The sequence below is a fragment of the Gadus morhua genome, chromosome 7 (assembly GCF_902167405.1).
Source record: "Gadus morhua chromosome 7, gadMor3.0, whole genome shotgun sequence".
Lineage (NCBI taxonomy): Eukaryota > Metazoa > Chordata > Actinopteri > Gadiformes > Gadidae > Gadus > Gadus morhua.
In genome coordinates, this window is record NC_044054.1 from 28,932,917 (window position 1) to 28,956,916 (window position 24,000).

Below are 24,000 nucleotides of genomic sequence, written 5' to 3' on the forward strand. Positions count from 1 at the left end.
GTTCAAACAACAACATCAAACAACGGACACCAGGGAACTAGCAATAACTCAACTTGACTTCTCTCTCTCTCTCTCTCTCTCTCTCTCTCTCTCTCTCTCTCTCTCTCTCTCTCTCTCTCTCTCTCTCTCTCTCTCTCTCTCTCTCTCTCTCTCTTGCCCTCTCTGTCTCCCTCTCTCTCTCTCGCTGTCTCCCTCTCTCTCTCTCTCTCTGTCTCCCTCCCTCTCTCTCTCGCTTTCTCCCTAACCTCCAGGATCAAGAACCTGCACGCTCAGATCATCGAGAAGGACGCCATGATCAAGGTGCTCCACCAGCGCTCCAGGAAGGACCCCCACAAGGCGGACGGGCCCTCGGCCATGAGGCCCTCCAAGAGCCTCATGTCCATCGCCAACACGGGCTCCGGGGGCGGCTCCGGGCTGCTGTCCCACTGCCTGGCCCTGAGCAGCTCCCCCATCACCGAGGAGAGGAGGGACACCGGCTGGAAGGGCAGTCTGGGTAAGGGTCGCTGCGGAAACCAAGCCAGGAGATGGTCGCAACACGGCGACTGGGATTTATGCTCTCTGTTTTTGTTGTTATTACATAAAAGATTTAAAGGTGACATATTATACAGGTGTGAGCGTGATTAGCCGTTACAAGACGGGTTTTTTTCCACCTAGATATGTGACGGATAGATGAGCAACGTTTGCTACAGTCCGCTAGGTAGGCTGGTAGACTGATCTATCCAGCACACATCCAGGTGGACACGCCCACTTGTGATGTCAGAAGAGGCCGATTTTCAAAACGGCTTGTAACGGCTAATCACACTCACACCTGGTGGTATCATATGTCACCTTTAGGCTGGCCCGTGGTGGGTCTGAGAGAGGGGGGAGAGACTGGTTGTTTTGGGTTGTTTCTCAGCTCGGTTTGGTAGTCCGGCAATCACGGAGGACTGGCAGGGCCGAAAGGACATTCCTTTGTTGAATTCCCCTTTTTAAAGAGCCGCTTGGAAAGGGTGAGGAAGGAACGCTGGAAGAAGAGAAAAACTGAATGCGGTGTGGCAAAGAGGAAGTGGGGCGCAGGAAGTTGTTTTAGAAATCCAAAGCTGCGAGTTCAGACAAACAGCCCCCATTATTCTCCATTTTCTGTCTTTGTTTTGTCTTTTCCCTCTTTCTTTCTTTTCTTTCTTTCCCTTTTTTCCCCCTCTTTCTTTTGTTCCTTCTTTCTTTCTTTTATTCCCTCTTCTTTCTTTCTTTTATTCCCTCTTTCTTTCTCCTCCTTTTATTCCCTCTTCTTTCTTTCCCTGTTTTTTTCCCTCTTCTTTCACCCTTTCTTTCTTTCTTTCTCTTCCTATCTGGCTCAGCTCGGTTTCCTCTTTCAGTCTTTCCCCGTGAGGCCAAAGCCCTATAAAGGGATACCTTTTATTTGACTCGAGGCGATCCCGACCGCTCACTGAGCCGCATGCGTGTCAAGTGCCAACACCCGATGCGCTGCGAGCCCACAACGGAGCTGCATTGTTCCCGTGGAGCTGCTGCATCAATGGACCGGGCCTGTGCGCTCCATAGAGCCCCACTGGCTACTGGAGGGGACACTGTGCCTCTCCCAGTCACAAACCTCCCCATGAAGACGGCAACAGGGCTCGGTAAAGAATGCTAACTAAAGAAAACAACACAAAAAGTGAATCCTCTGTATTCAGAGGAAATAATTCACGGAATCCTCAGTCTGTATTCAGAGGAAATAATTCCCAGAATCCTCAGTCTGTATTCAGAAGGAACAACTCCCAGAATCCACATGAACAATTCGACTGTTGGCAGCCCGAGTGCAATGGGACAGACAGAGTCCGTACTGTTTGTACTGGATTGGGGTCAGGGAACATTTCAGGGCACCCAAAGTTCCCAAGGTTATCTCCTTGCTGGAAAATGTAGTCATGGCACATGAGTGGAAACTCTTTGATTGAATGCAAAGAATGCTGGACACAGCCTCATAACGACACCATGACAACACCAGTAAGGTTCGATGTGAACCCACACATCAACCCTGAGCTCTATTGCGGTCTCCGGTGACAAACTAGTCAGTCCTGCATTGGGCATCAGGACATTCAGAGAGAGCAGGGGGACTTTGAGTGGGACAACTCGGGATCTGAACCAGGAATAGCCGTCGCATGGCCTGTGTTTGACTCAAGCACAACGTTAATGGGTTGCATTGTTGTCGTCCGTCCCAGGGCTCCTGCTGGGTCCAGAGTACCGGACAGACTCTCTGAGGACGGAGTCCATCTCCTCGTCTCCCTCCCCGGTGTTCCCCTCCACGCCGGCCACGGCGGGACACTCCAAGACGGGCAGCCGGGACAGCTGCACCCAGACGGACAAGGGCCAGACCCCGGCCCAGGACAGCTACCGGAGCAGCACCACGGGCCTGAACAGCCTCTCCGCGGGCCTGCAGAGCAGCAGCGGCAGCAGCGGCGCCACCGGCCTGACCAGCATCACCAGCCTGCACAGCATCAACACGGGCCTTCAGAGCAGCAGCACGGGCCTGAACAGCCTCTCCACCGGCCTGCAGAGCCTGAGCCCCGGCCTGCAGAGCATGACCCTGCCTGCCCGCCTGGGTCCCAGCCCGGTGTACATACCGGACCGCCTAGCAGGCAAGAGCCCCTCCGTCTGCCAGATCGCATGCCCAGCCGCCCACTCGCACCGAAAGAATGGTCTGAGAAATGAATCATGCGTTGCTGTTTTAGTGTTTTAGTTTATTGCGAGTTTATCACTATGGGGCAATAGCGCCTGTTTGAATATTAAAGCCTGAGATGGGTTTCTTTCTACCCAGCCCAATCGTTGAACAGGGATAATCACACAAGTTATGTTACAAAAATAAAATACGTATTGTTCTTTTTGTAGGGATTAAGCTACAACCGAGCTACTGAAATTTGCTAATTGTTTCTCATCCTCCTCTTCCTTCCTCTCCCTCTCTGGTTCTCTCTTTGGTGTAGATGCAGGGTTCCACAGCAGTACTCTGGAGAGGAGACCCCCGGTTCAGTCACACTCCCAGCCCTCGGCCCTGGCCCTGACCCATCAGCAGGAAGTAGACAACGACATGGTCGAGATTCTAATCTGACGCCGTCACTTTAAGAACTCTCCAGCGCCCCCTGACTGGCGGTGGAAGAACAAAATCAGCGCAACGACTTCTATATGAGTTTGTGTGTGTGTGGGAAAACAGCACAGGCACACAGCCTCTGATAAGTTGGTTGCGAGTACAAAAACAAATACACGTACACACACACACACACACACACACACTTTGAATTTCTGGTGAAGGATTGCTCTATTGGTTCTTAATTTAACATTTGGTGTTGATCGCTCTCTGTAGAGGGTGTGACTATGTTGAAATGCACTAGTGTGTTTGACAAGATGACAGTATTGGTGGCAATACAACGAGAGAGGGTGGTATTATTGTTACGTTGTGCACAGAACACACGGCAGCCGTGTGGATCCACACCTTCTGGACTATTAGCATTTCACCAGTAGGCGGGACATTCGGGAAAGGAGGACGTGATTGGCCGGCGACAGCCAATCATAAGGCTTGATTGTTGAGGCTCCTCCCGACATTTCCGATAGTTATTTCATCAATCCTGAATGGAGCTTTCTACAACAAGTCTGTGTTGTCGGCCTCGTCGCCAGGCAGATCAATCAAAGTCACTTTTACAGTGTTGCCAGAGGCCCCGCCCATTGCCCAGCACCCCTGGGTCCAAATGTATTGGCCACCTTTTAATGCATTAATTGCACTACTTTTTTTGTATTTTATTTTTCTAAAGAGGGTGTTCTTTTTTTCTTTTTTCTTTCTTTACAAAACATCCGACGTAGGTATTGTATTTATGTGTAGAATATTATTTACAATAGTTAGGCATGGTAATGGGGTAACGATACTGTACTCGACAAAATACCCATACCCTTGTAAATACTGTATATGCGTATGTATGCTGTAAAAAAAATACCTAACCTTGTGGAGGATTTGTGTGCGTGTGCGTGTGTGTGTGTGTGTGTGTGTGTGTGTGTGTGTGTGTGTGTGTGTGTGTGTGTGTGTGTGTGTGTGTGTGTGTGTGTGTGTGTGTGTGTGTGTGTGTGTGTGTGTGTGTGTGTGTGTTTGGGTGTGTGTGTGGGGGGGAGGGGTTTGAAGCAAAGCAAAGCAAGCCACTTTATCACATCACATTGACCTGACACCAGACCAATTAGCAAAAACCTCACTCGGACGCAGCCGTTTTGCTAGCATTCACAGCTAGCCACGCAAGCCTGCTCAGAAGCTGGTAGGAATACTGGTGGTGTTAGAAGCTCGCAACGTCACCATGGCGACGTCGCAGCGCCCAATCGGTAGCTGATGCATTCAGATGGTCCCCAAAAGGAGAGCTGGATGAACCACGCGCTGCCTCGCTGGCCTCTCAGCGGCCCGGCTGTGGCTATCCGCTAACCAGCCGCGGCGCATCTCTCACCCCCGACGCACGACGCTACCGTTTGGCCGCGGACGTCTGGGAAGGGAAGTTTGAAGAGTCGGCACTTTCACTGTGATCCTGTTTTGACCCACGGGGCCAGTCCCCACTGGATGGGGTTGGGGGGGGGGGGGGGGGGGCTATAGTGGACCCCTGTCAGACTTGGGGCCCCTTTCTAACGATCCTGGATGGGACGACCCTGCCTGAGGGTTGTTTCAGTTGTAACCCGTCACAGCGCCTAACTGCTCTCAGACTCTTTGATGTGTGTGTGTGTGTGTGTGTGTGTGTGTGTGTGTGTGTGTGTGTGTGTGTGTGTGTGTGTGTGTGTGTGTGTGTGTGTGTGTGTGTGTGTGTGTGTGTGTGTGTGTGTGTGTGTGTGTGTGTGCAGTAGGCTTGGTGTGTCAGGGATGACCGGTGAGTGACTGACGGCACGACGGGCAGGACAGTACAGGGGATCACCGATGTGCCTTCGCAGTGTTGCCATGGTTTCCGTTTGCTCTGCCGCAACCGTGTACGGCCTCACTTTTTCCAAGATTCACAAGTCACACAAGTGTTCACGTTTTTTGAGCCCTGCTCGGAATAGCATAAGATCATGACAATACAGAAGATGTATACTGTTGGTTAGTTACGTTTATTTGTTGCGCACACACCCCATGTGGTCTACACTTTATGATAAGAAAACAAGCACAAACGTTTGCAGATTTTTATTTTTTTTTCCTGCGAATACCATCGATTTAATCAAATCCGCTTTCCGGACTGCTGGAGCCTAGCAATGAGAAAAAAAAAGATGTTGGATGTTTGAAATTGAGCCTATAAAAAGAATGACAGATTTTGTTTAGTGTGTTTGGCCGAACTGAAGGAGGCTAGAGTTATTTGACGTTTTTATGATTGAATCGTGTTTTCTCCAAACGACATTCTATCTGCACTTAAATTATTATAATATTGGTTTTGGAAGAACCAGCCCTGGCTACCAGTAAGGTGCGGACGATTAGAATCAATCCTTCAAAAAGTCAAAACGATTGGAATTTCTCAGAAGTTCACGTTTTTGTTGTTTCGCCACTCCCAGAATTCCATGCAGTTAGACTAACGTGAACTTGAAGCTTATGAACAGAATGAACCAACTGGAAGACTTCCACTTAAAGCCAAAATACTGGGACCAAAGAAGCTTTGGCTGGTTAGATTGTGCAAAACTTGCCTTCTCATAGTTTAAAGTCTGTCAAGATCAAGAATACAATGCTTCGAATTACAATTATGTACATCAAGTATTTGATATTTGTGTCTCATTGTATTAGAAACCTTGCCTTAGTGCCTGATGCTATCGTTGAAGCACAACATGTAATGTTTACGTCAGTAAGGGTTTTACTGTACGGGGGTGTCGGCTTGGAACTAAATCCGTGTGAACCACAAGTTGTTGAATGTGTAGACGCCATTGGTTAGGATTTGACGTGAAGAAGGGTGACCCTGTTACTGTTACATTCCTGTCTTTCCTGGTGAGCTTTGAGGAGAACCAAGGCAAATGACTTTAGTGAGGAGAAGGGGGTCATGTGGGAACTGCAGGCTCTGCAGAGCTGGGTTTGGAGTGATTCAAAGAATATTGAATGTTCCCTGTAAGGGAAAATATAAAACACACTATACAATCTGAGGTGAATGGTTTGTCATAACATAATTAATTTATATTCACATATGAATGCTGGCACATTTAGCTATACTCACCAACTTGTTTTTGTTCATTTATTAGAAATGTTGAATTCTAACTATTGGGCCTTCGTTATTTCTCTAAGACAATATCTTTCAATGTGTGCTGATATATTCATATACAAGTTTGTTGTTTTTGTAGTGTCAAAGGTTACAGACTAAATGTTTATGCTCCTTCTGCCCCATCAAGGGGCTTCTCTCCCTGTCGGTCATGTGACTTTTGACCCTCACTCTATTCAGAAAATGAACTTGTCAAACGTGCACTTCAAATTAGTTTAGTCGCCAAATATGCCTTGTTCAAACTGGTGACAAACTTGCAAGATTTTGTATCAAACAAAACATTTCAGGTGTAGAAAACACATTTCAAAAATCACATGCTTTTCATGTCAATCAGTCCATGCCTGTCTGACTCTAACTCCTGTCATGAATTAGCCTGATTATGCCCCTTTTTGATCAAGTATTCGACCTAGAGATAGTTGTCATCAGCAAAAGAGATGGATTCATTCACAGATGGCTGGGAGTAAACCGTTCTAAACAGGAACGATCAACGACAATGTAAAGTATGGTAGTGTTATGTGTTATTCCCATCTCTGAACCGAACCTCTGTCCCGCAAAACCCGGGTCCGAACATCTTACAGTCTTACCCTGTGCCTTCTCACACAGAAATCCCCCAGCGAGGCCCAAGTCTCGCATCAAGGGAACTCCTACAACTAGTGCCCTCATGTTTCTCCGCACTATGCAATTTTTTACAATGTTTTAAATGCAAAGCACTGACTACATCCGCCTGTGTTCCGTACGCTCCGTCCTAATTTACGTTTGGTTTAGGAAAGAAAAGCGATCAAGTCTTGGGTCAATACATGTTAAATTGTTCTTCCTACAGATTTAGGACAGGCGACCCAGCATTCTGTGTGGTTTAAAGAAAATGGCCGTGGTCGAGCATATGTATTCGGCTGCAGCAGTACGTTCCGTTGGACGGCCGAATCATGTACCGTTACGAGCGCTTGCTGCAGATATCCTGGAGTCTGCACACACGTGCGGCTTGGTTTTTATATTGTACAATCACATTTGCCGTAAATGTTTTTGTTTTTTTTAACAATTCAAAATTTTGTCCACCTTGTTATTTTATATACATATAATGTTCATCTCATCCAGTTTAATGTACTATGGACCTGGTTTATTTAGTTGGTTTATAATGTATTTCAGACAAGTTCCCAAAATAAAAAAAAACTCCAAATGTTTGTTTGATAAAGAACGTGGATGGTTAGTATTGTTTTTTGTAAAATAAAACCATGAAACATTACAAAACGAAGTGATCCTTCTGCTCTTCTAGAAACTGACTTCTCAAACTTATCTTAAAGCAATTCTTATGCTTATATTCTAGAATGGGCATGCATACATTTGGAATTAAACAAGGCAATTTGCACACAGTATTACTAGATAGAAAATCTGATTTATTGAATGTTAAACAGCAAATACAGCAACTTCCTAAACTCAATCCATTCATACGTTTTGATCATCAGTGGATGGTTGGAATTCAAAAACCCCCACGTGCACACAAAACGTGGGACAGAATTGGGTTGGGGCGTCTTCCAATAGACTCTTCCCAACACAAACTGTATTCCTGGGACACTGGGAAACAGGAAGCCACTTCGGAGTGTCGTAGGATGTAACCGATGAGGTCCCTCCATTGAAACTTCTAGTTCCAAAGTCTCAACTTCCCCACCAAAGCAGAGCTGCAACCAACTTTAAATTTACACCGTAAAAGGATCACCTCAACCTCCACTTCAATAGAACGGACGGCACATGTGCTTGGCAAAATGTGAGCAAATCTTCATAAAGATACATATTAATAGATTTCGTGCACTTGGTTCCACAGCAAAAAAGCCTGTTGCCATCTCATAATTGTATGTAGTAAGCATGAATGACGTTATTTTAATTAGAGATTTTGATTAGTTTTAGTGAAATATCTCCACCAGTGCACCAGAACCAAATTTGACATTTTAGATTGTCCTTCTGCCGCAGTGAACGAAAAGATGTCTCAATTGTTTAGTAATATTAATAATAATAGTTCAGTATTTTTTCAGTAACACAATTCCAGTCCAATTGACTGGCCGTATTAAATATTGATGGACAAAGAAATTGCATAATGGACGAATACATACACAAAAATATGACTAAAGGTGGGGAGACACCTGCCCTCTGCGTCCAAACGGTTCCACCGGCTATAGCGAGAAGACTTTCTTCTGCACATCAAACAAACAGAAGGGTTCGAAAACGACCGAAAAGCCCCGGAGCCTATCCACAGCCATGAAATATATACTTCCACAGAACTGATCCGGTACTCAACATTATCAACGTGATATATAAATCGACATGGTGCCCGTGCCGGTCGTAATAACTTAGAAGGAACACACGACACAGTTTTCATGGGTTTGAAGCTGCCTGGCTAGGAGGCTTTCATGGAGGACGATGTCACGGTCTCACCCTTAGATTAGAGAGGGCTCTACCGATGGTGTTATCCGAGCGTCTTCTTTACGTTATCCGGGGCGTTATCTGCGGATCCAGAGCCAGCCGTTGAGCAGACAGGCCGAGAGGAGCAGGGAGAAGAGCAGCGCCTCTGTGTTCCTCCGCTCAGTGTTCTGCCGCTCCAGGCCGGCCAGTCGTCGGCTCATCTTCAGGACCTGAAAGGAACCACGAGGAGACCGGGTCAGACCGAGGACAGGCGGACATCAAACCACACAAGCTGCGTTTCCATCTAAAAGGTGATGCGAATCTTTAGAAAGTTCGCAAAAAAGTAATTCGAATGAGGTGCGTTTCCATCAAGTGGTTGGAGCGGAACAGGGTGATGACGTTACACGTTGATGTCGGCAGGGTTGCTATGGCCGGTCGTTATGCGGAAATCGGAAAGACTGTCAGTCCTGTGTGTTCAAAGTTCGCTACGTCACAGCTGTTTCGAAAAATGTGTTTCCATCTCCCATTTTGCGAATTTACTCTCTTTCGCATTTCTCAAAAACCACCTCAAGCGAGCAGATAAACCTTTTTGCGAATTAGAGGATTTTTATGCAGATTTTGGTGTTTCCATCACCGTTTACTGATTCGATACTTCAAAGTTCGCATAAAATCAGGGGGATGGAAACGCACCTATTGACACGCCCGCAAACACACACACATACAGTGGAGCTGCCCCCAACCCCCCCCTTTTTTTTTCTTCTTTTTTTCTCCTGTCTTATTTCTGTGTTATTTTATATTATCCCCAGTAAAAATGTAGTAAGACGAAGAATGTAACGGTTGTTTTTTTTCACGTGACAACAAAAACAATACTACAATAAAGTAATAAAAAAAAAAACAGACCAGACGGGACGGCTGTTAGTCTCCCACCTGTCTCCTGAGGACGATGAACTCCACCACGGCCCCGCCCTCATCGTCCTGACTCCAGCTCTCCGTGGCTCTGGGGGGGGGGGGAGAGGTGGTCAACATCCACGCTAGGTCTGACTGACAGCGGATGGTCTAACAGCTGCTTCAACACTGAATCAACTGGGAAATTTGAAACCACCCTCCACGTCGCCCCCGCCGGTCACCTTTTCCTGGACACGCCCTTGTTTACCGGACCTGAAGCCTCGGCCGCTGGCCTCACCCGCGCTGGGGTTTCTGGGTAATTAAACCTTTTGGTACCAGAAAGACAAAATGAGACCACAGCCTGCCACGTTAGGCCATCACGTGTGTTGAGAGGGTGCGCTGCCAGCAGGGGGCAGTGTCAGCCAAGGAAAGCGCAGCGCAAACACTTATTTAGAGCAGCTCCCAAGCACGACAAACCCCAAGACACCAGTTAGTCCGAGCAGAAGTCACACGACAGTTAGAGCCAGACCAGACAGGATTCCAAGCCTCAAAGCCACCGGAGAGATTAAGAATGCCAGACTCCCTCAATTGGAGATGGATGCAATTATGACGGTCATTCGGCCTTCCTTATCTTTAATGCAATCCAAACGTGCGTGCTCACAAGCGTGTGGAAGTGGGAACCGGTGAGGAGGTTAACGGCGGACAGCATGGACTGATTTACCAAAGATATATATATAGATATATATACAAAACAAGACATGGACTTTGCCATAAACCGTCACAAAAGTGCACTTAACCATCTTTGGCTGATTCCATGCGTCGCTCTCCTAGCAACATTCACAGTTAGTTCAGCATATCTACGAGGAATGAGTTACCAACCAGTGTTGCAACTGGTACATCTGACCGACAGCACGAGAGGACATTGTAGTGAAAGACGTCAAACTGCTCTTCAAAAGAGAGGGCGGGTCACAAGAGGAACCAAACACTAATGTCCAACCGTACGGACCACGTCGCCCGTCCCCCGCGGCGAGGGAGGGAGGGAGGGATCTCTCGTTCCCGATTGGCTCAAATTAACTCCATGCGGTTTGACTCACCTCTCAGACTAAGGGAATTGATCAAAGTGTTTGGTTGACCTTGTTTTAAAAAAAGACAACAAAGAAAAAGACAAAAAAAAAACGAATCCACCCTGACCTGTACTTGTGGCCGACGGCCTGCAGGAGGCGCTGTGAGGCCTGCTGGCCCAGCAGCCAGGCCCCCTGCAGCAGAGGGTAAGGGGACAGGAGACCGGGGGGGGGCTCTGGCAGAGCCTGTACCTCCATAGCAGGACCGGGGACCGCGGGGTACTGACAGACTGACCCCCCGGGTCGGGGACTGGACGGACGGACGGACGGGGGACAGGGGGGGGGGATATAAGGAGAGGTTATGACGGGAGGACTGAGAGGGAGAGGTCAGGGGGTTAGGGGAGACGGGCTCTCGGGTCCAGGGACACGACGGTGTATCAGCAGAACTTCCTCCGGGGGCCGGCCAGACGGCACGGAGCCTGGGCCGGAAACCAGGACTGCAAGGGGCGGAGTCACGCCTCGTTTCCTTCCCCCCCCCCCCCCCCCCCCCCCCCCCCCGCGAGTTGTTCTCTCGATGGGGCTTTTTTAGTATGTGTGATTCTACAGTGGCCGGTTTACAGGGTGTTGATTTGAGAGTATACAGACGCACGGTTTGTTTACTGTTTACGACTGCTGGTTGACCCGATTGGTCGGAAAAAATTATATGTAGCGAGTGAATGTGAAACACCCCCCCCCCCCCCGTTCAACCGGATTTGAGCTCCCTTCAGACTCTAGACATTAATCCAAAGTCTGATTCGTGAGACTAGGGACGAGGAGACGTAGTGATGGAACCTGGGTCACACAGAGGGGCGCAGGTATGAGAGGCAAGAGGGGAGAGAGGAGGGGGGGGGGGGACAGCCGTAGCATGGCAGGGAGAGGATCAATGCGTGACTCGTGAGCCTAACTTCCGGGCCCCTTTCGGTAAACGTGACTCACGGTCCCTACTGGGGTGGAAACCCCCTCTCCCCCTCTCCCCCTCTCCCTGCTGATCGAGCCCGGCTTCCAGAGACATTCATGGGGGTTGGAGCGTCACACAAAGGGGGACGGGGGAAAGTGCGCTCCGAGTCGACACTCTAAAACAACTCCTTCCCGACCGAAAACGCTAATGGGGCTCCCGGTGCCAGGAAGACACAATAAACTATATATAGCTTTAAAAAAGCCCCACGTGACTGCTCCTGCATGAGCGACTCTCAAGAGCGGCACAAATAACACTGACCTACATGTGTAGGGGGTTCTGGGGACGTGCTCCCCCTGCAGGCCAAGCGTAGCACTGCAGGAACTGCAAGAAGGAAATGGATTGCTGGTTCCGAACACAGCTGCCCTTCGGGGAAGCTTTAAGAACCAGTTTGAGCCGGTTGGCCTTGTGTTTAAATCTTTAAACCTTAAAAACACATCCACCTCGGGCCTGGTCCAGAAAGCTGAATTGCCAAGGAAGGCGAAACTAGGGAAACAGAGTACCTGAAACCTGAGTCGACTTGTGGTGAACTGAAGCCAACCTGCTCAGGTATCGCCGATTCCAAAACACACCCATATATTTATTAATATATGTATCAGATTATATATATAACCAATTTTATAAACAGAAAACGAAGAACCATATTAGAAAATATAGAAGAACTACACCCACACTGCAAAAGCCAACCGCCCATAAGAAACCATTGGTTATTCCAAAAGCACCCATAAGAAACCATTGGTTATTCCAAAAGCACCCGGACCGAGAGCCAGTCAACGGTGCCCCCGACCTCTGACCCAAACGGCAGTCTGATGCCGGTGAAATACACCAGATTCGCTCTATGCATCCATCCCAGCATGCACTCTGTTGTTTCGTATCACCACCTCTCAGTATGTCAAAAGAGAAAGGGCTTTCGGTTCTCAGAATAACACCGTAATACCAGACAAGCAGCAAACAAGGAAATGGGATTTCATTAGTTAGCTGATTGCACAATGACCAGCGAGGATCAAAAGTACATTCGTTCATTCATTCCTTCATTCAGCCTTAGCAGACAAAAACGTAAAAAACGTAATAATACAAATGATACTTTTTTAATTAACCAGGTTAGCCCCTTGAGATAAAAAAAACCTGGGCTCGCCATCCCAGAGAGACCTGGCCAAGAACGGCAGCAGCACACAGAGTTCCAACATACCAACAGCGTGTATACACATACAATACAACCGACACCTCCAGCAGGTCGGCCCTCGGTCGGTCTACTTACGGGCTGGCCAGGTGCACGTGCAGCGCCCCGACGTGTTTGAGGTGAGTTGGCGTCCCGGGCGGCGTCCTACCTAGGCCCTGGTCGCTGTACGACCGCCTCATCGGACTCTGTGACCCACAGGAGAGAGAGAGAGAGACGCAGAGCACATCCAAATCCATTAGGAGGGACTTCATAGATGGCCGATACTCCATGGAGGTGTAAACTAATTAACAAGTGGGGAAAATACTATAGGAGGTTCTATAGACAAATGATGATAGATAGAAAAGAAACACTTGCTACAGTCCACTGGGTAGTCCGGTAGACTGATTTATCCAGCGTACATCTAGGTGGACACACCCATTTGTGATGTCACTAAAACACAGGAAAAGGCAGATTTTCAAACGGCCTGTAATGGCTAATCACACTCACACCCGGTGGCATAATATCATCCCCTTAAAGGTAGGGGAGGCAATTTAGAGAATCCTGCAGGAGTAAACTGGTCTATCCCACTAGCTATAGAACTAGGTGTGCCTGGCCTTGCGGAAGGTAACCGGTTAGGTAGGTAGACAGGTCTACCGTACAATCATCTCAATCAGGCTGAATGAGACCAATGGACAGACGTACCGCAGACCTGGAACAGCTACAGAGGCCCAATCTTTTTTTGTTTTGTCAGAACATTCGATTTATTGATCGCTGTCGGGAAGTGAGAACGAATGACAGAAAATGCTTCCCAAAAAATGGCCTCCGAAACCTTTCAAATTGCATAATTACATTATAGATACGGTAGATGTGTAAAAATACTAAAGTGGGATTAGAGGGGTATAATACGTATAGTGTTATAAAATGGGTAAAGTCACTGTACAGTGTTATTATATTAAATGTAAGTCTCAAGGTAGATGTGTATAATAACTATATAGTGTTATTATATTACATGTAGGGCTCACGATAGATGTGTATAATAAATATATAGTGTGATAAGACGTGTATAAGAAAGATTTAGTATCATTATATTACATGCAGGGGTTCTCCGTGGAAGAACTCCCCCTCGCGGTAGGTCTGGTGTTCCCAGCATGTCTCCAGGGTTGGCGGGGGGGAGTTTGCCGGCTTGGACGACGTAAACTGCGGCCTGGGACTCAAATCAGGGGCTTCTGGCAAACAAGGAAGACATTAAGGACAATAGCCGCACTGTGAACAAACCATCGCAACCGTCTCTCCTGGCTTCACTAGAACCTCCTCTGCCAATATCATTAGTCCCAAATCGTTTTCTTGTATCACAGCCAGGAGGACGCTCTGATGGTGGCGTCACAGACCGGTACTGTCCTTTATGAACAGAAGTCTGTTTGTTGAGTTTGGAAACTCAAAGTGGTATGCAAAGTAAGTCCTGCGAACCTCAATACGCTCCAAGATGCTTCTGATCGGATCTGATCTAGAATGTTTAGGGGTGGACCTTTAATCAACAGGGACTCACAGTGAATTTGAATACGTTGAGGAGTCATTAAGGAGTAGAATAGAGGCTGTCAGGCTCGAGGATGCATGGGTTTGGAGTCCAACTCTCCAAACCACTAAACTATCCTAAACTAACCCCTTAGAGCCAGTCAAATGAGATGCAAACTACATGTAAGCACGCCCCCCCATGTTCCCCATGTTTGTCTGCGTTTCCTCTACCTGTGTACGTCAGCCTATCAGGAATGTGCATGTTGTAGGACGCCGGAGGCTCCTTGGACCTCCTCCTGGACTCTGCTTCCTCCTCTCGCCCCCGGGCGCTGGGTTGGCCGCCCCCTACGGCCAGGCGGTCTGGGACCTGCATGTTGTGGTTGATGGACTCGGAGAAGCCCCGGTCCCGGCCTGGAACGTGCATGGCCTCCGCCAGGTACGGGGAGAAGGATGCCATGTTGGTGTAAGTGGGTCCTGAATACCAGCCAAGCATGGGAGTCAACATGTGCAGTGGATCTTTACTGTAGTTTAAGTATGGATTTTATATTCTCTGCACAGCAAGAAAGCGCCATTTGGGTTTCTTTGAACAAATTTAATTATAGTCTCAAACAGCCGGAGGGGTAAATAGCAGGCCCGTTTTTTTTGTCAACCCAGCGCAAGATTATTATGGTTGTTTGCTTAACTCGTTGAAAGATTTTATAGATTTTGAGCTGAAGTAATCTCGGTGTATGGTAATCAGCCAAATAGATTTAAATACACAGAAATACCTAATTAATCTAAGAATCTGAAGATATCTCAGTAATTGTATATTTCAGCCGTTCAATTAGTAAGCGTTTATCCAAAACATTGGCCCATTGTGTCGTTGACATTTAATACATTATAGTCAATGACAGCTTAAATTCAATAACTTGAACTCATAGTCTAACTTCGTATGTGTTCAACTGAGCTGTGTAGATCCCAGGTTTAGTGAGTCCATGGGACATCATCATCCACAGGTAGATCAACACAAGAACTAATGGTCTGTGTTCCCTCTCAGCTAGCAACAGGTGGGCTAGTCACACTGGCTCACTTCAAATCACACAGTATCATCCCCACACAGCCGTCAACGACGATCGCTACTTATCCACTTCGATGAGTTGAACTTTGAGTCTCAATGTAATGATAATAGTATATACAGAGGGACATTTAAATCCCTTCTTGAGCAACAGGTCAAAATGTCATTCCCGGCTAGTTGACTTGAGGCTGCTAACTTTGTGAGCCACTCGCCACGCATTAGGCTTGTAATCTGTCCAGGCGGAATGTCTAAAGCTGTAATAACTTTATACATGCGGATTATACCAAAAAACAACAACAATGTCAACGCGAATCTGATAGGATATATTCTGATTTAGACAAATACACAGCTTACCCTGTCAGTGCGCGATTGAAGCCCGACTCCTGACGCAACGTAATGACGTAGACAAACAAACCAACGTCAGCCGGCGCCGAGGGGCGACAGAAGAAGGGACGTACTTGTTTTTTCTGACAGATCAAACTAATTGTCTTTAATTTAAACGTTTATCTAACCCGCATATGGCTTGACGTTATATGTAGATTAAATGGATTAAGATGCTATTCTCAAGTGTGTTTATAAAATCTTCTCGAACATTTGGGAGTGAATTTATGATGGCCACCTGGTTGACCACTCACTTTTAAAAGTACACCTATAGGCGGCTGCTCCACTACTAAAAGCTTTCTGCCTTTACCCTCTTTGTACTGTTTCCTGCACCCCCTCCACTATCTTCCCCACTGCCTCCCTGGTTCCCTTCCCTGTATCCATGTGAGACCAATAAATGGAGTCTTTTTGAGTACTGTTTTCCTTCGCCAGAAATTCGAGGAGCATACCAACTCATTGGGAAATCAGTGTCTATGAAAGGTTGAGCATCGACGACTTCACTCATGAGCTCATGGGGGGGGGGCGGGGGTCCCTGCTACAGCGCTGTAATAAAGTCTAAGCTTCAAGAAGGACTTGTTTTGCTTCACATTGTAGAAACCGTGGCGACATGAAAGTAGGTTGTGGCGGCAATCGTTTGGCTAAGCAAGCTGAGGTTCTGCCATCGAGAGACATGGAAATAACACTTGATCATCTTCCCTTAGGAGTAACCACACTCAATTTGGCACATTATTTTGACAAAAAGAAGAATCATTACAGTAATATCACGATACACAAACCCAATATACATTAAACTCAATTTAATATGTCCACAAAGAAATAGTGCTTTACATACAGAAGAGAGAAAATTGGCACTTTGTTAGTACAGTATTTTGTTGAATTACTTGTCGGGCTAATTGTTGAATGGTTCTCGTGTGCAGTGAGTAGCAATAATAACAGAAGAAACGTAAAAGATACACAATTCCTCTTCAAAGAACAATTTCCACTACTCCCCAGTCTCACAGGACCGGCAGGAAGAGGCAATGGAAACATTGTGAAATAAAAGGTCCAGATTATACTGTGTATATATTTGGTAAGAATTCTCCTTGTACACTCCATACACAATGAGCATGACGTCGCAGAATACAGACCATAAATCGACCTGAAGTGTTTGAAATGGGTTTCTATATACATACATCCACACTGTATCTCCAGACAGTATATTAATGTATACAGGTACATTAGTCGGACATTAGTATGTCCATGCACACTGCATGTAAGAGATCAACGTCAGCATGTGAGCTTCTCTTCAAGGTGAATAGTATGTGGAGGCAGACCGCACATAAACACACAAACGTAGCCTGCAGAGTCTCTAGTGCCAATCGGGTAGGAGTTTGGCGGTGTTTGTGAATTGGAAGACGCCCACGTCACCCAAGGCGTGAATACAATCCCAAAAGACAATCGGAATAGTGAAACCCTTATGGATATAATTGAACCATCCAGACATATCCCAACTAGGGCGCTGGATCCGCTTCCTTTGTGCCTCACCGTGGACCTAAGCTGAGATACCGGCCGGAGAACCATCCACTCATAGACATGACGGAGTTAGGACTTGTGGTGGGATAGGTCTCAACCGATTCCACCACTAGTCACATCTCAGTCCAGCCAACCAGGAGGCTGTGCCCGACGGACGGCAAAGGTAAAGCCCTGTGTGTGCTGTGGACACATGCCCCCCTTTTCAAATGGGTTCCTCATCCAATCTTCTGCTAGGTAATAGCCTTTCCTCAAGAATGCTGGAGGCCCTAAAAAGGGGGGGGGACACTCACCCATCGACCCCCTTAGTGGCACTCCATCACTATCTATTCACTTAGTAAAAGCTTTTTATCCAAACCACATGTCCTTCATAAGAAGGTAGGAGATGCAGGTATCTTGTTCAAGGATTCCCACAGGTCAATTGGCCGGAATTGGGTTTGGAGCCCACGACCTCTCAGCTGAGAGTCAAAGCCCCCCACCAGCCCATCTGTGTCCTCAAGACATGTACCCTTTCCAGATAAATAAAATCAATTTCTTCATGTACAACATCTCATAACATCTAATATCTCAGACGGTTTATGTGCTGGCATTGGCAGTGTAATAAGCTATATAGTAGTAAACAGTTGCAGGAAGAACTATGCCTTCTGTGGCGGAGACAATAAATGAACCGCATTAGGAATCAATCAAAATCTTCTGTGTGAAACATATAGGGCTCAAAAGATAATAAATAATAAAGGATACAAAGGTAAAAATATCTCTTGAACACGTGAGATGGATAAACTTCAATAATGTGGAAAATAACCGTAGCTTTGTAAACATTTTGGTAATGGCCCTCATTACTGTGGACGAAAGAATAACAAAAAAGAGTAATACATTTGGCATTAGGCTGAACCCTGTACCCTGGTAGTATTAGGCCTTCAGTCTGATTCATAATGGACGATTCCTTTTGTCCACTAGCCTCTCAGCTATCCTTCACTATTAAACCATTTCTGTTGTCAGCATTGCCATTATACCCGGCTTGTGGTGTAGCATTTTCTAGCTAATTTAGCCATTTAGAAAGATATTATTGAAAGTAATGTCTTGGCAGATGCACATCTTGATCGGCGACAACGAACATACAAAGGTGGGTGACACACCAGCCAAGAAGCCCGGAGTAGCACACAGACAGGACATGTCTTTAAAGATTAAACATGGCGCTGTTAGGCCCTTAAGGATTTGAGCCTTCTCCGAAGTTACAGCTGAATATGAGTGGCAGTGGGAGCATCCTCGTTCAAAACAATGGTTAACTCTTTTTTAGTGTTCAGTGTGTGACCCCCAACACTAACATTTTCTATATTCGTAATACTGTTGATCCTGTCGTGAAATGTTAGAGGCATGAACAGAATAACTCTGAGTGGTTGATACAAAGAGATGTGAGTATAGTAAGATAGGCTATGTGGTGGTGTGTAAGACGTAAGTGTACATTTGGCATCCATCATCTTGTTTTTTTCTTCATCATCCCTTTACTATGGCACAGACCTGAAGGAAGCATCTTTAGGTGTATTATTAGCCCACATCATGAATATACAATGCATTTTTACAGTATATGTATACATCCCCTTGAGTATCTGGCCATATCAACTCTCAACACTGTCATTGTCTGTTACAAATAAGGCCCATTTCATTGATTCTGCTCTTCTTTTCCGCTTTCTGCATTTTCGATTATTTTGGAAGTTTAGGTAAACAGCTTTGAGTGCGGTTCGAGACGTCCGACCGTGATTCTGGCAGCCTATTCGGTCTCAGCCCTCTCCGCTAGGCAGTGGAACAGTCGCTGTGCAGCAGAAATGCTTTCCTTAACCTACAGCTGGTGATGGATAGAGATGGCCAACACTTGCGGTCAACTTTGACTGTGGAAGAATCAGGACATTGGCCCATGGCTTGATAATTATACAAAACAAAACCAACCCCTACATGGGATAAAGGGGCACTGTGTTCGTTTTTTGGGCTGAATGTAACTTGTTGTCCCGACCCATCGTAGAGAAAAAACAATCTAAAATAGCAGTGTTAGCTGTGAGCTCTGTGAGCCTAACTAAAATACTAGACGAACAACACAAGAGATATCTTGGTGCTCCTTGAGAACATCACAAACCAGTTGAGTCCCATTGCTTCCACTGCTGACTTCATACGGTCAACAGACAGAGCTCTGTGGCAACCACTACCTCGGACCAGAGACACCTGAACACAATTCAAATGATGTACTAGTCCAATCGCTACGCTGCCAGGATAACGAGAGTTCAGCAATTGGAAAAGACCGAGACAGCTGCGATTGTAAGCAACACAACTTGCAGTGTGTGGTCGACGGAATCGCTGGAGATTGACATAAACACGATAACTCTCTGTGGTTAATGGTAGCCTGGCTATCCTTGCTACAACAGCCGAAATAAGTGTTAGAGGCGATATTGTGGCTTGTAGCCAGGTCATCTCCGCTCACCTCGCTGTATTTCATGCTGTGGCCGCCGCTAGCCAAACGTTTGGCATTAGCCGCCTGCCAAGGACATTAGATGGCCAGTAGGGTCGCTTCTGGTCGGAACGCTGCCACGCAAATATTAATTATCCCGGAGAGAGAAAAAAAAACGCTTTCAGCTTGGACAATCCTGACAAACCAGGAAGGGCAAAGTAGGAACCGAGTAGAGTACCGAGGAAGAAAGAATAAAGTGACGAACCAGAAGCCCCTCCCCCGACAGATAGTAGCAACCACGTTTGAGTCTGTAGCTCCGGACGATCTAGGCATGAGCACGGTGATCCCCATGGACCCGGCGGCGCTGGTCTCACTTCCCCTTGATGATCTCCTCGTACCTCGGCGGCGGGTCGCTGTACGACGGCGCCGAGACCTCGTCCCCGCTGCTCTCCACCAGGTGCCCCGTGACCTCCTCGTAGGAGGGCGGCGGCGTGGCCCCCGAGAGCCGCGACGCCACCGACAGCGAGGGGTTCTGCACGTACAGCGAGCGGTGGTTCTGCCGGGAGGGGGGCTCCGGCTGGGGACACGCCTGGACGCACCCCCCCCGTCTCTCGGGGCCGGTCACCACCACGGTGGGCCGCGAGCTGCCCTGGTCCTGGTGCGCGGTGTCGGCGTGCGGGGGCGTGTCGCGGTGCACCAGGATGCGAGGGAGACTGCGCGTGGCGCGGTTGTTGGCCAGGTAGCGGTTGTGGGTATAGGCGGGCCGCCGCCGCGTGGCCTTCTGGAGCTGGCACCTCCAGAGGAGGAAGAGGGCGATGATGATGAGGAGGGCAACGCCCAGCAAGGGGACCACCATGTAGACGGTGTCGGCCCGCTCCGCGGCGCTCTCGCTGTTGCTGCTTACTGTGTACACGCTGCGCGTCTTCCAGAACTCCATCTGGGGAAAGGGGGGGGGAGGAAGACACGGCGCGTCTGTTTACATTTCACCTGCGGTGACTTTGTTCTTTCGCGATGATGGATTTCTTGAGGGGACGAGGAAGAGGCTTACCGTTCTCTCCTTGTTCTCAAACACTTCATTGGCCTCCTCGAAGCTACAGCTCTCCTCTCCGCACTCCCTCTCGATGTCCCCCTGCCAGAACTCCTCCAAGAAGCCATTGGCTCGCGGGAAACGCTTGAGGATCGAGTGAGCGTCCTTGTCCTCCAGAAAGGCTGGGGAACACACGGGATCAAGATCAGAACATTGAACCGCTCGTCGACATTCTATTTAATGTCACGCTTAGGTTTTTTTGGGGGGCTTTCCTCTGTGTTTTTGCTAGTGGCTGATCATTGTTGCCCTGAATTGGTTCTGCTGTGTATCCTTTTGGCCAACCTTTGATCGGCCTTGATTCAGATCCCTTTTTTTTTTTATTCCACTTGCATCAAATATTTTGCCTCAGGTATGTATGAGAAGAACTATGATGGTGTGTCACTTCAGATGTTTCCTACACGTAAGTTAGCAGACTTCACCGTTCAAAGTTTGCCAGTTAGCAAAACCTTTTTGCCCGCCATGGGGCAAAAAACAAAAACAAAAACAGACCAAAGATCTGTTTAGAAGTAATGTTTGCCTTACCGTCAGCCATGCTCCCGCCCTTCTTCCGGTTACAGATCCTGCGTGACGCCCTGGAGGGATGGAACACAGCACAGACACTGCTTGAAAGCGTGCACTAGATTTCAATCACCAACCCTGTCCCACTTCCATTCACCGAACATACTCAAGCGATCCGAGTCTGTTTGCTCAAATCACCTCAGGACTACTTTGTCACAGTGGTTTTTTTATCAAAATATGCAGAGAATCATCATTTAATAAAGGGCATTGAGAAAAAAAGAATAACAAGGATGAGGAAGGAGGAAAAATAACGATCATGCTTCTTTTTTCAGGATGTTATAGGAAGTTATTTATCCGTATCTATTCTGTTCGGCTGTCTGTATTGTGCCTTGACTGTCTGTCTGCATTCTGTTAAAGGGACTCACTGAGAGGCACGGACTCAGACAGACAGAAGGCACAAACAGACTGATAGACACACACAGGCCTAAAGATCCGTGGTCCTCTTATTAGTGTGGATGTGGTCTTTCTGTTTGCCTGCCAGTGTCTCTCTGTTTGGGATCTCTTTGTCTTGTCTGTGTGCTCATCTCGTTGTATCACCTAAGCTAAGACACAGAGATCGACTCTCTGACAGTGTTGCTCTTTCAAAATATCCCCTGTTTGGCTATTATGAGCAGCCCTCATTCAGCACTTCAACAGCAAATACATTCCAGCTATAAATATAGACAGAGCAGGGTGGAAAGGAGTGGGGGTCGTAAGGGTTTCCATAGCAACAGAGATTGAAAAGAGACATGGAGTCACGCGAGAGTTGAACAGAGCGCACTTCAGAATCCTGACCAACTTCAATTAGTGTGCTTCCGAAATCGACACAGTCGACAACGAAAATACTATGTACGAAATTGTATATATGGGATTCAAGCATGACAGAAGACTTGAAATCTTCACCTACCTACACACACACACACACACACACACACACACACACACACACACACACACACACACACACACACACACACACACACACACACACACACACACACACAGACACACAGACTCTCTCTCTCACACACACACACACACACACACACATACACACACACACACACACACACACACACACACACACACAAAGCACTCGCGCGCTCTTTCTCAGCATCTCTCAAGCACACTTTAATAATTTGAAATGAATAGGAACGACTTTGATATTTTAAGACATATTTTTGGGCTTTCATATGGACAGAGACACAACACGACATCAACAACTGCATGACGATCTATTCGGAGATCAATAGTTTGGGCAATATGAAACCGTATTCAGTAGATCCGCTGCGTAGAAAGTAAGGCGAGTTTGTCAAAAACAAAATGCCCCAATGCCATTAAAGTATTAATGCCTTCTGCTGTGACATATAGAAAGCATCAATATTCATGTTGAGTTGACATTCTTCTGGGTGAAAAAGGACTGCTAAGCGTGTGCCATTTTTTTATATGTAATGCTACATTTAGAAACCCCCATAAATACTTAATCCCATAGAACAACCCTTATTGCACAGTCTCTCATATTGTTACCTTGCAACTAAGTTTGGTAAATACATAAAATCCCTACCTTGAACGCTACCGCTACAGAAAAGCCTTTATCCTTTCCATCTCTGACTCCGACAGGGGAGCACCCATATGAGTCAGTCGGAGTCAGTGACAGAGGCAGATCTCAGCCAATGGCAGAAGAGATTTCCTCTCGCACAGCCAATCACAGCCGTCCCATTATTTTACAGTTCTGTAGGCAAACGCCCCGATACAAACCGAGGCAGCTGGGGATTGTAGTTGGGTTCACTGGCGCTGCATTGCTTACATTAGAGAGCCTAATAGTTCTTTATGTAAGAGTTACAGTCTTAGACCTGAGAGCTTTATTCCTTTCATTGTGGTGTGCTGTGTCTTGTACTGTGTTCTGTAGGTAGTCTGAAATAAATAAATGCTATCCAACTGTCCAGCCACACCTTAGTCTAAAGAACTACAAATCCCAGGATTTTTTTTAAAGATCTTTTTTTCCTCCAGTCTGGAAGACACAGTGGTATCCCTTATCCCCCTCGTCTAACATTTCGTTCCTTTAATACATAGTGAGTTAAAAATAACTGTTAGAAAACATGTTTATTATGCTTGTATTGTTATACTATTATTATACCCGATGGTGGAGAGAAATCACTGTTTAATCACTGACTGCTGCTCTGATATAAGAAGCCATGTATCAATTCTTAAGTTTCCCATTTGATCTAAAAAACAAAAGTAACGCTTTAGCATGTTGATCTATTTTTCTATGGTTGTGAGATCAGAGGTTCACAGTGACGGTTCTCTTACACGTATGACAAAACAGCCTGGGCATCCTATGACCTTTCACCCCTGAGGAGATCAGTCACCTATCTCCAGGGAGAGTCTCATATTTCTCCCGCTCTCTCTGTAAACATGCGCTCCAGTTTTTCCTTTGAATTCTTTACATTCTTCATCCTGAATAAATTGCTACCTTCAACCGATCGGTTCCAACCCTTTTCACCGCCTCCTGGTAGCCGTTCCCTCACTCCTATCCCCCTCTTTTTTTAATTGACACAAATCTTTTTTCATCCACTAATTCTGTCTCCTCTCTTGGAGGCCTGCTGAGGCTGTAACCAGAGCGACGGCACACGGCAGCCAATCAGAAGCCAAAGATAAACACCAAAGGCTCCGGAGGAGTCGGTGAGGGGTGGGATATCGTAATCAGACCATCAGCCTTGTGATCAGATAACATGCGGGATTCAGCCGTGCCAAGGGAGATTCCCTTCAAATCCCCAGGAGCAGCGATCTCTC

General features: G+C 47.0%; 3 protein-coding genes across 6 annotated transcripts in view; 1 reads left to right on the top strand and 2 right to left on the bottom strand.

The window, feature by feature from the left end:
• Nucleotides 1–7,440, top strand: part of amot (angiomotin) — a 35,504-nt gene extending 28,064 nt beyond the window's left edge. The window contains exons 16-18 of the mRNA XM_030360905.1: nucleotides 252–493; nucleotides 2,196–2,612; nucleotides 2,955–7,440. Of these exons, the coding sequence (XP_030216765.1) occupies nucleotides 252–493; nucleotides 2,196–2,612; nucleotides 2,955–3,079 (784 nt within the window). The 3' untranslated portion in view covers nucleotides 3,080–7,440. The remainder of the gene's footprint in view (nucleotides 1–251; nucleotides 494–2,195; nucleotides 2,613–2,954) is intronic.
• Nucleotides 7,441–7,570: 130 nt separating this feature from the next.
• On the bottom strand, nucleotides 7,571–15,688 carry LOC115547007 (transmembrane gamma-carboxyglutamic acid protein 3). 4 transcript variants are annotated; one of them, XM_030360901.1, is made up of 8 exons: nucleotides 15,611–15,688; nucleotides 14,434–14,676; nucleotides 13,783–13,913; nucleotides 12,790–12,896; nucleotides 10,668–10,847; nucleotides 9,719–9,802; nucleotides 9,519–9,588; nucleotides 7,571–8,821 (listed from the first exon to the last, which is right to left on the bottom strand). In XM_030360901.1, the coding sequence occupies exons 2-8, from the start codon at nucleotides 14,657–14,659 to the stop codon at nucleotides 8,690–8,692; spliced, it is 930 nt and encodes a 309-aa protein (XP_030216761.1). In that variant the 5' UTR covers nucleotides 14,660–14,676; nucleotides 15,611–15,688; the 3' UTR covers nucleotides 7,571–8,689. The 4 variants fall into 4 exon arrangements, with proteins under 4 accessions (XP_030216761.1, XP_030216760.1, XP_030216763.1 ...); XM_030360900.1 differs by having other exon boundaries at nucleotides 13,783–13,916; XM_030360903.1 differs by lacking the exon at nucleotides 10,668–10,847.
• A 729-nt stretch (nucleotides 15,689–16,417) lies between these two features.
• On the bottom strand, nucleotides 16,418–22,857 carry prrg3 (proline rich and Gla domain 3). Its single transcript, XM_030362171.1, has 4 exons — nucleotides 22,772–22,857; nucleotides 21,193–21,242; nucleotides 20,632–20,792; nucleotides 16,418–20,520 (listed from the first exon to the last, which is right to left on the bottom strand). The coding sequence occupies exons 2-4, from the start codon at nucleotides 21,200–21,202 to the stop codon at nucleotides 19,954–19,956; spliced, it is 738 nt and encodes a 245-aa protein (XP_030218031.1). The 5' UTR covers nucleotides 21,203–21,242; nucleotides 22,772–22,857; the 3' UTR covers nucleotides 16,418–19,953.
• Between the last annotated feature and the right edge of the window lie 1,143 nt (nucleotides 22,858–24,000).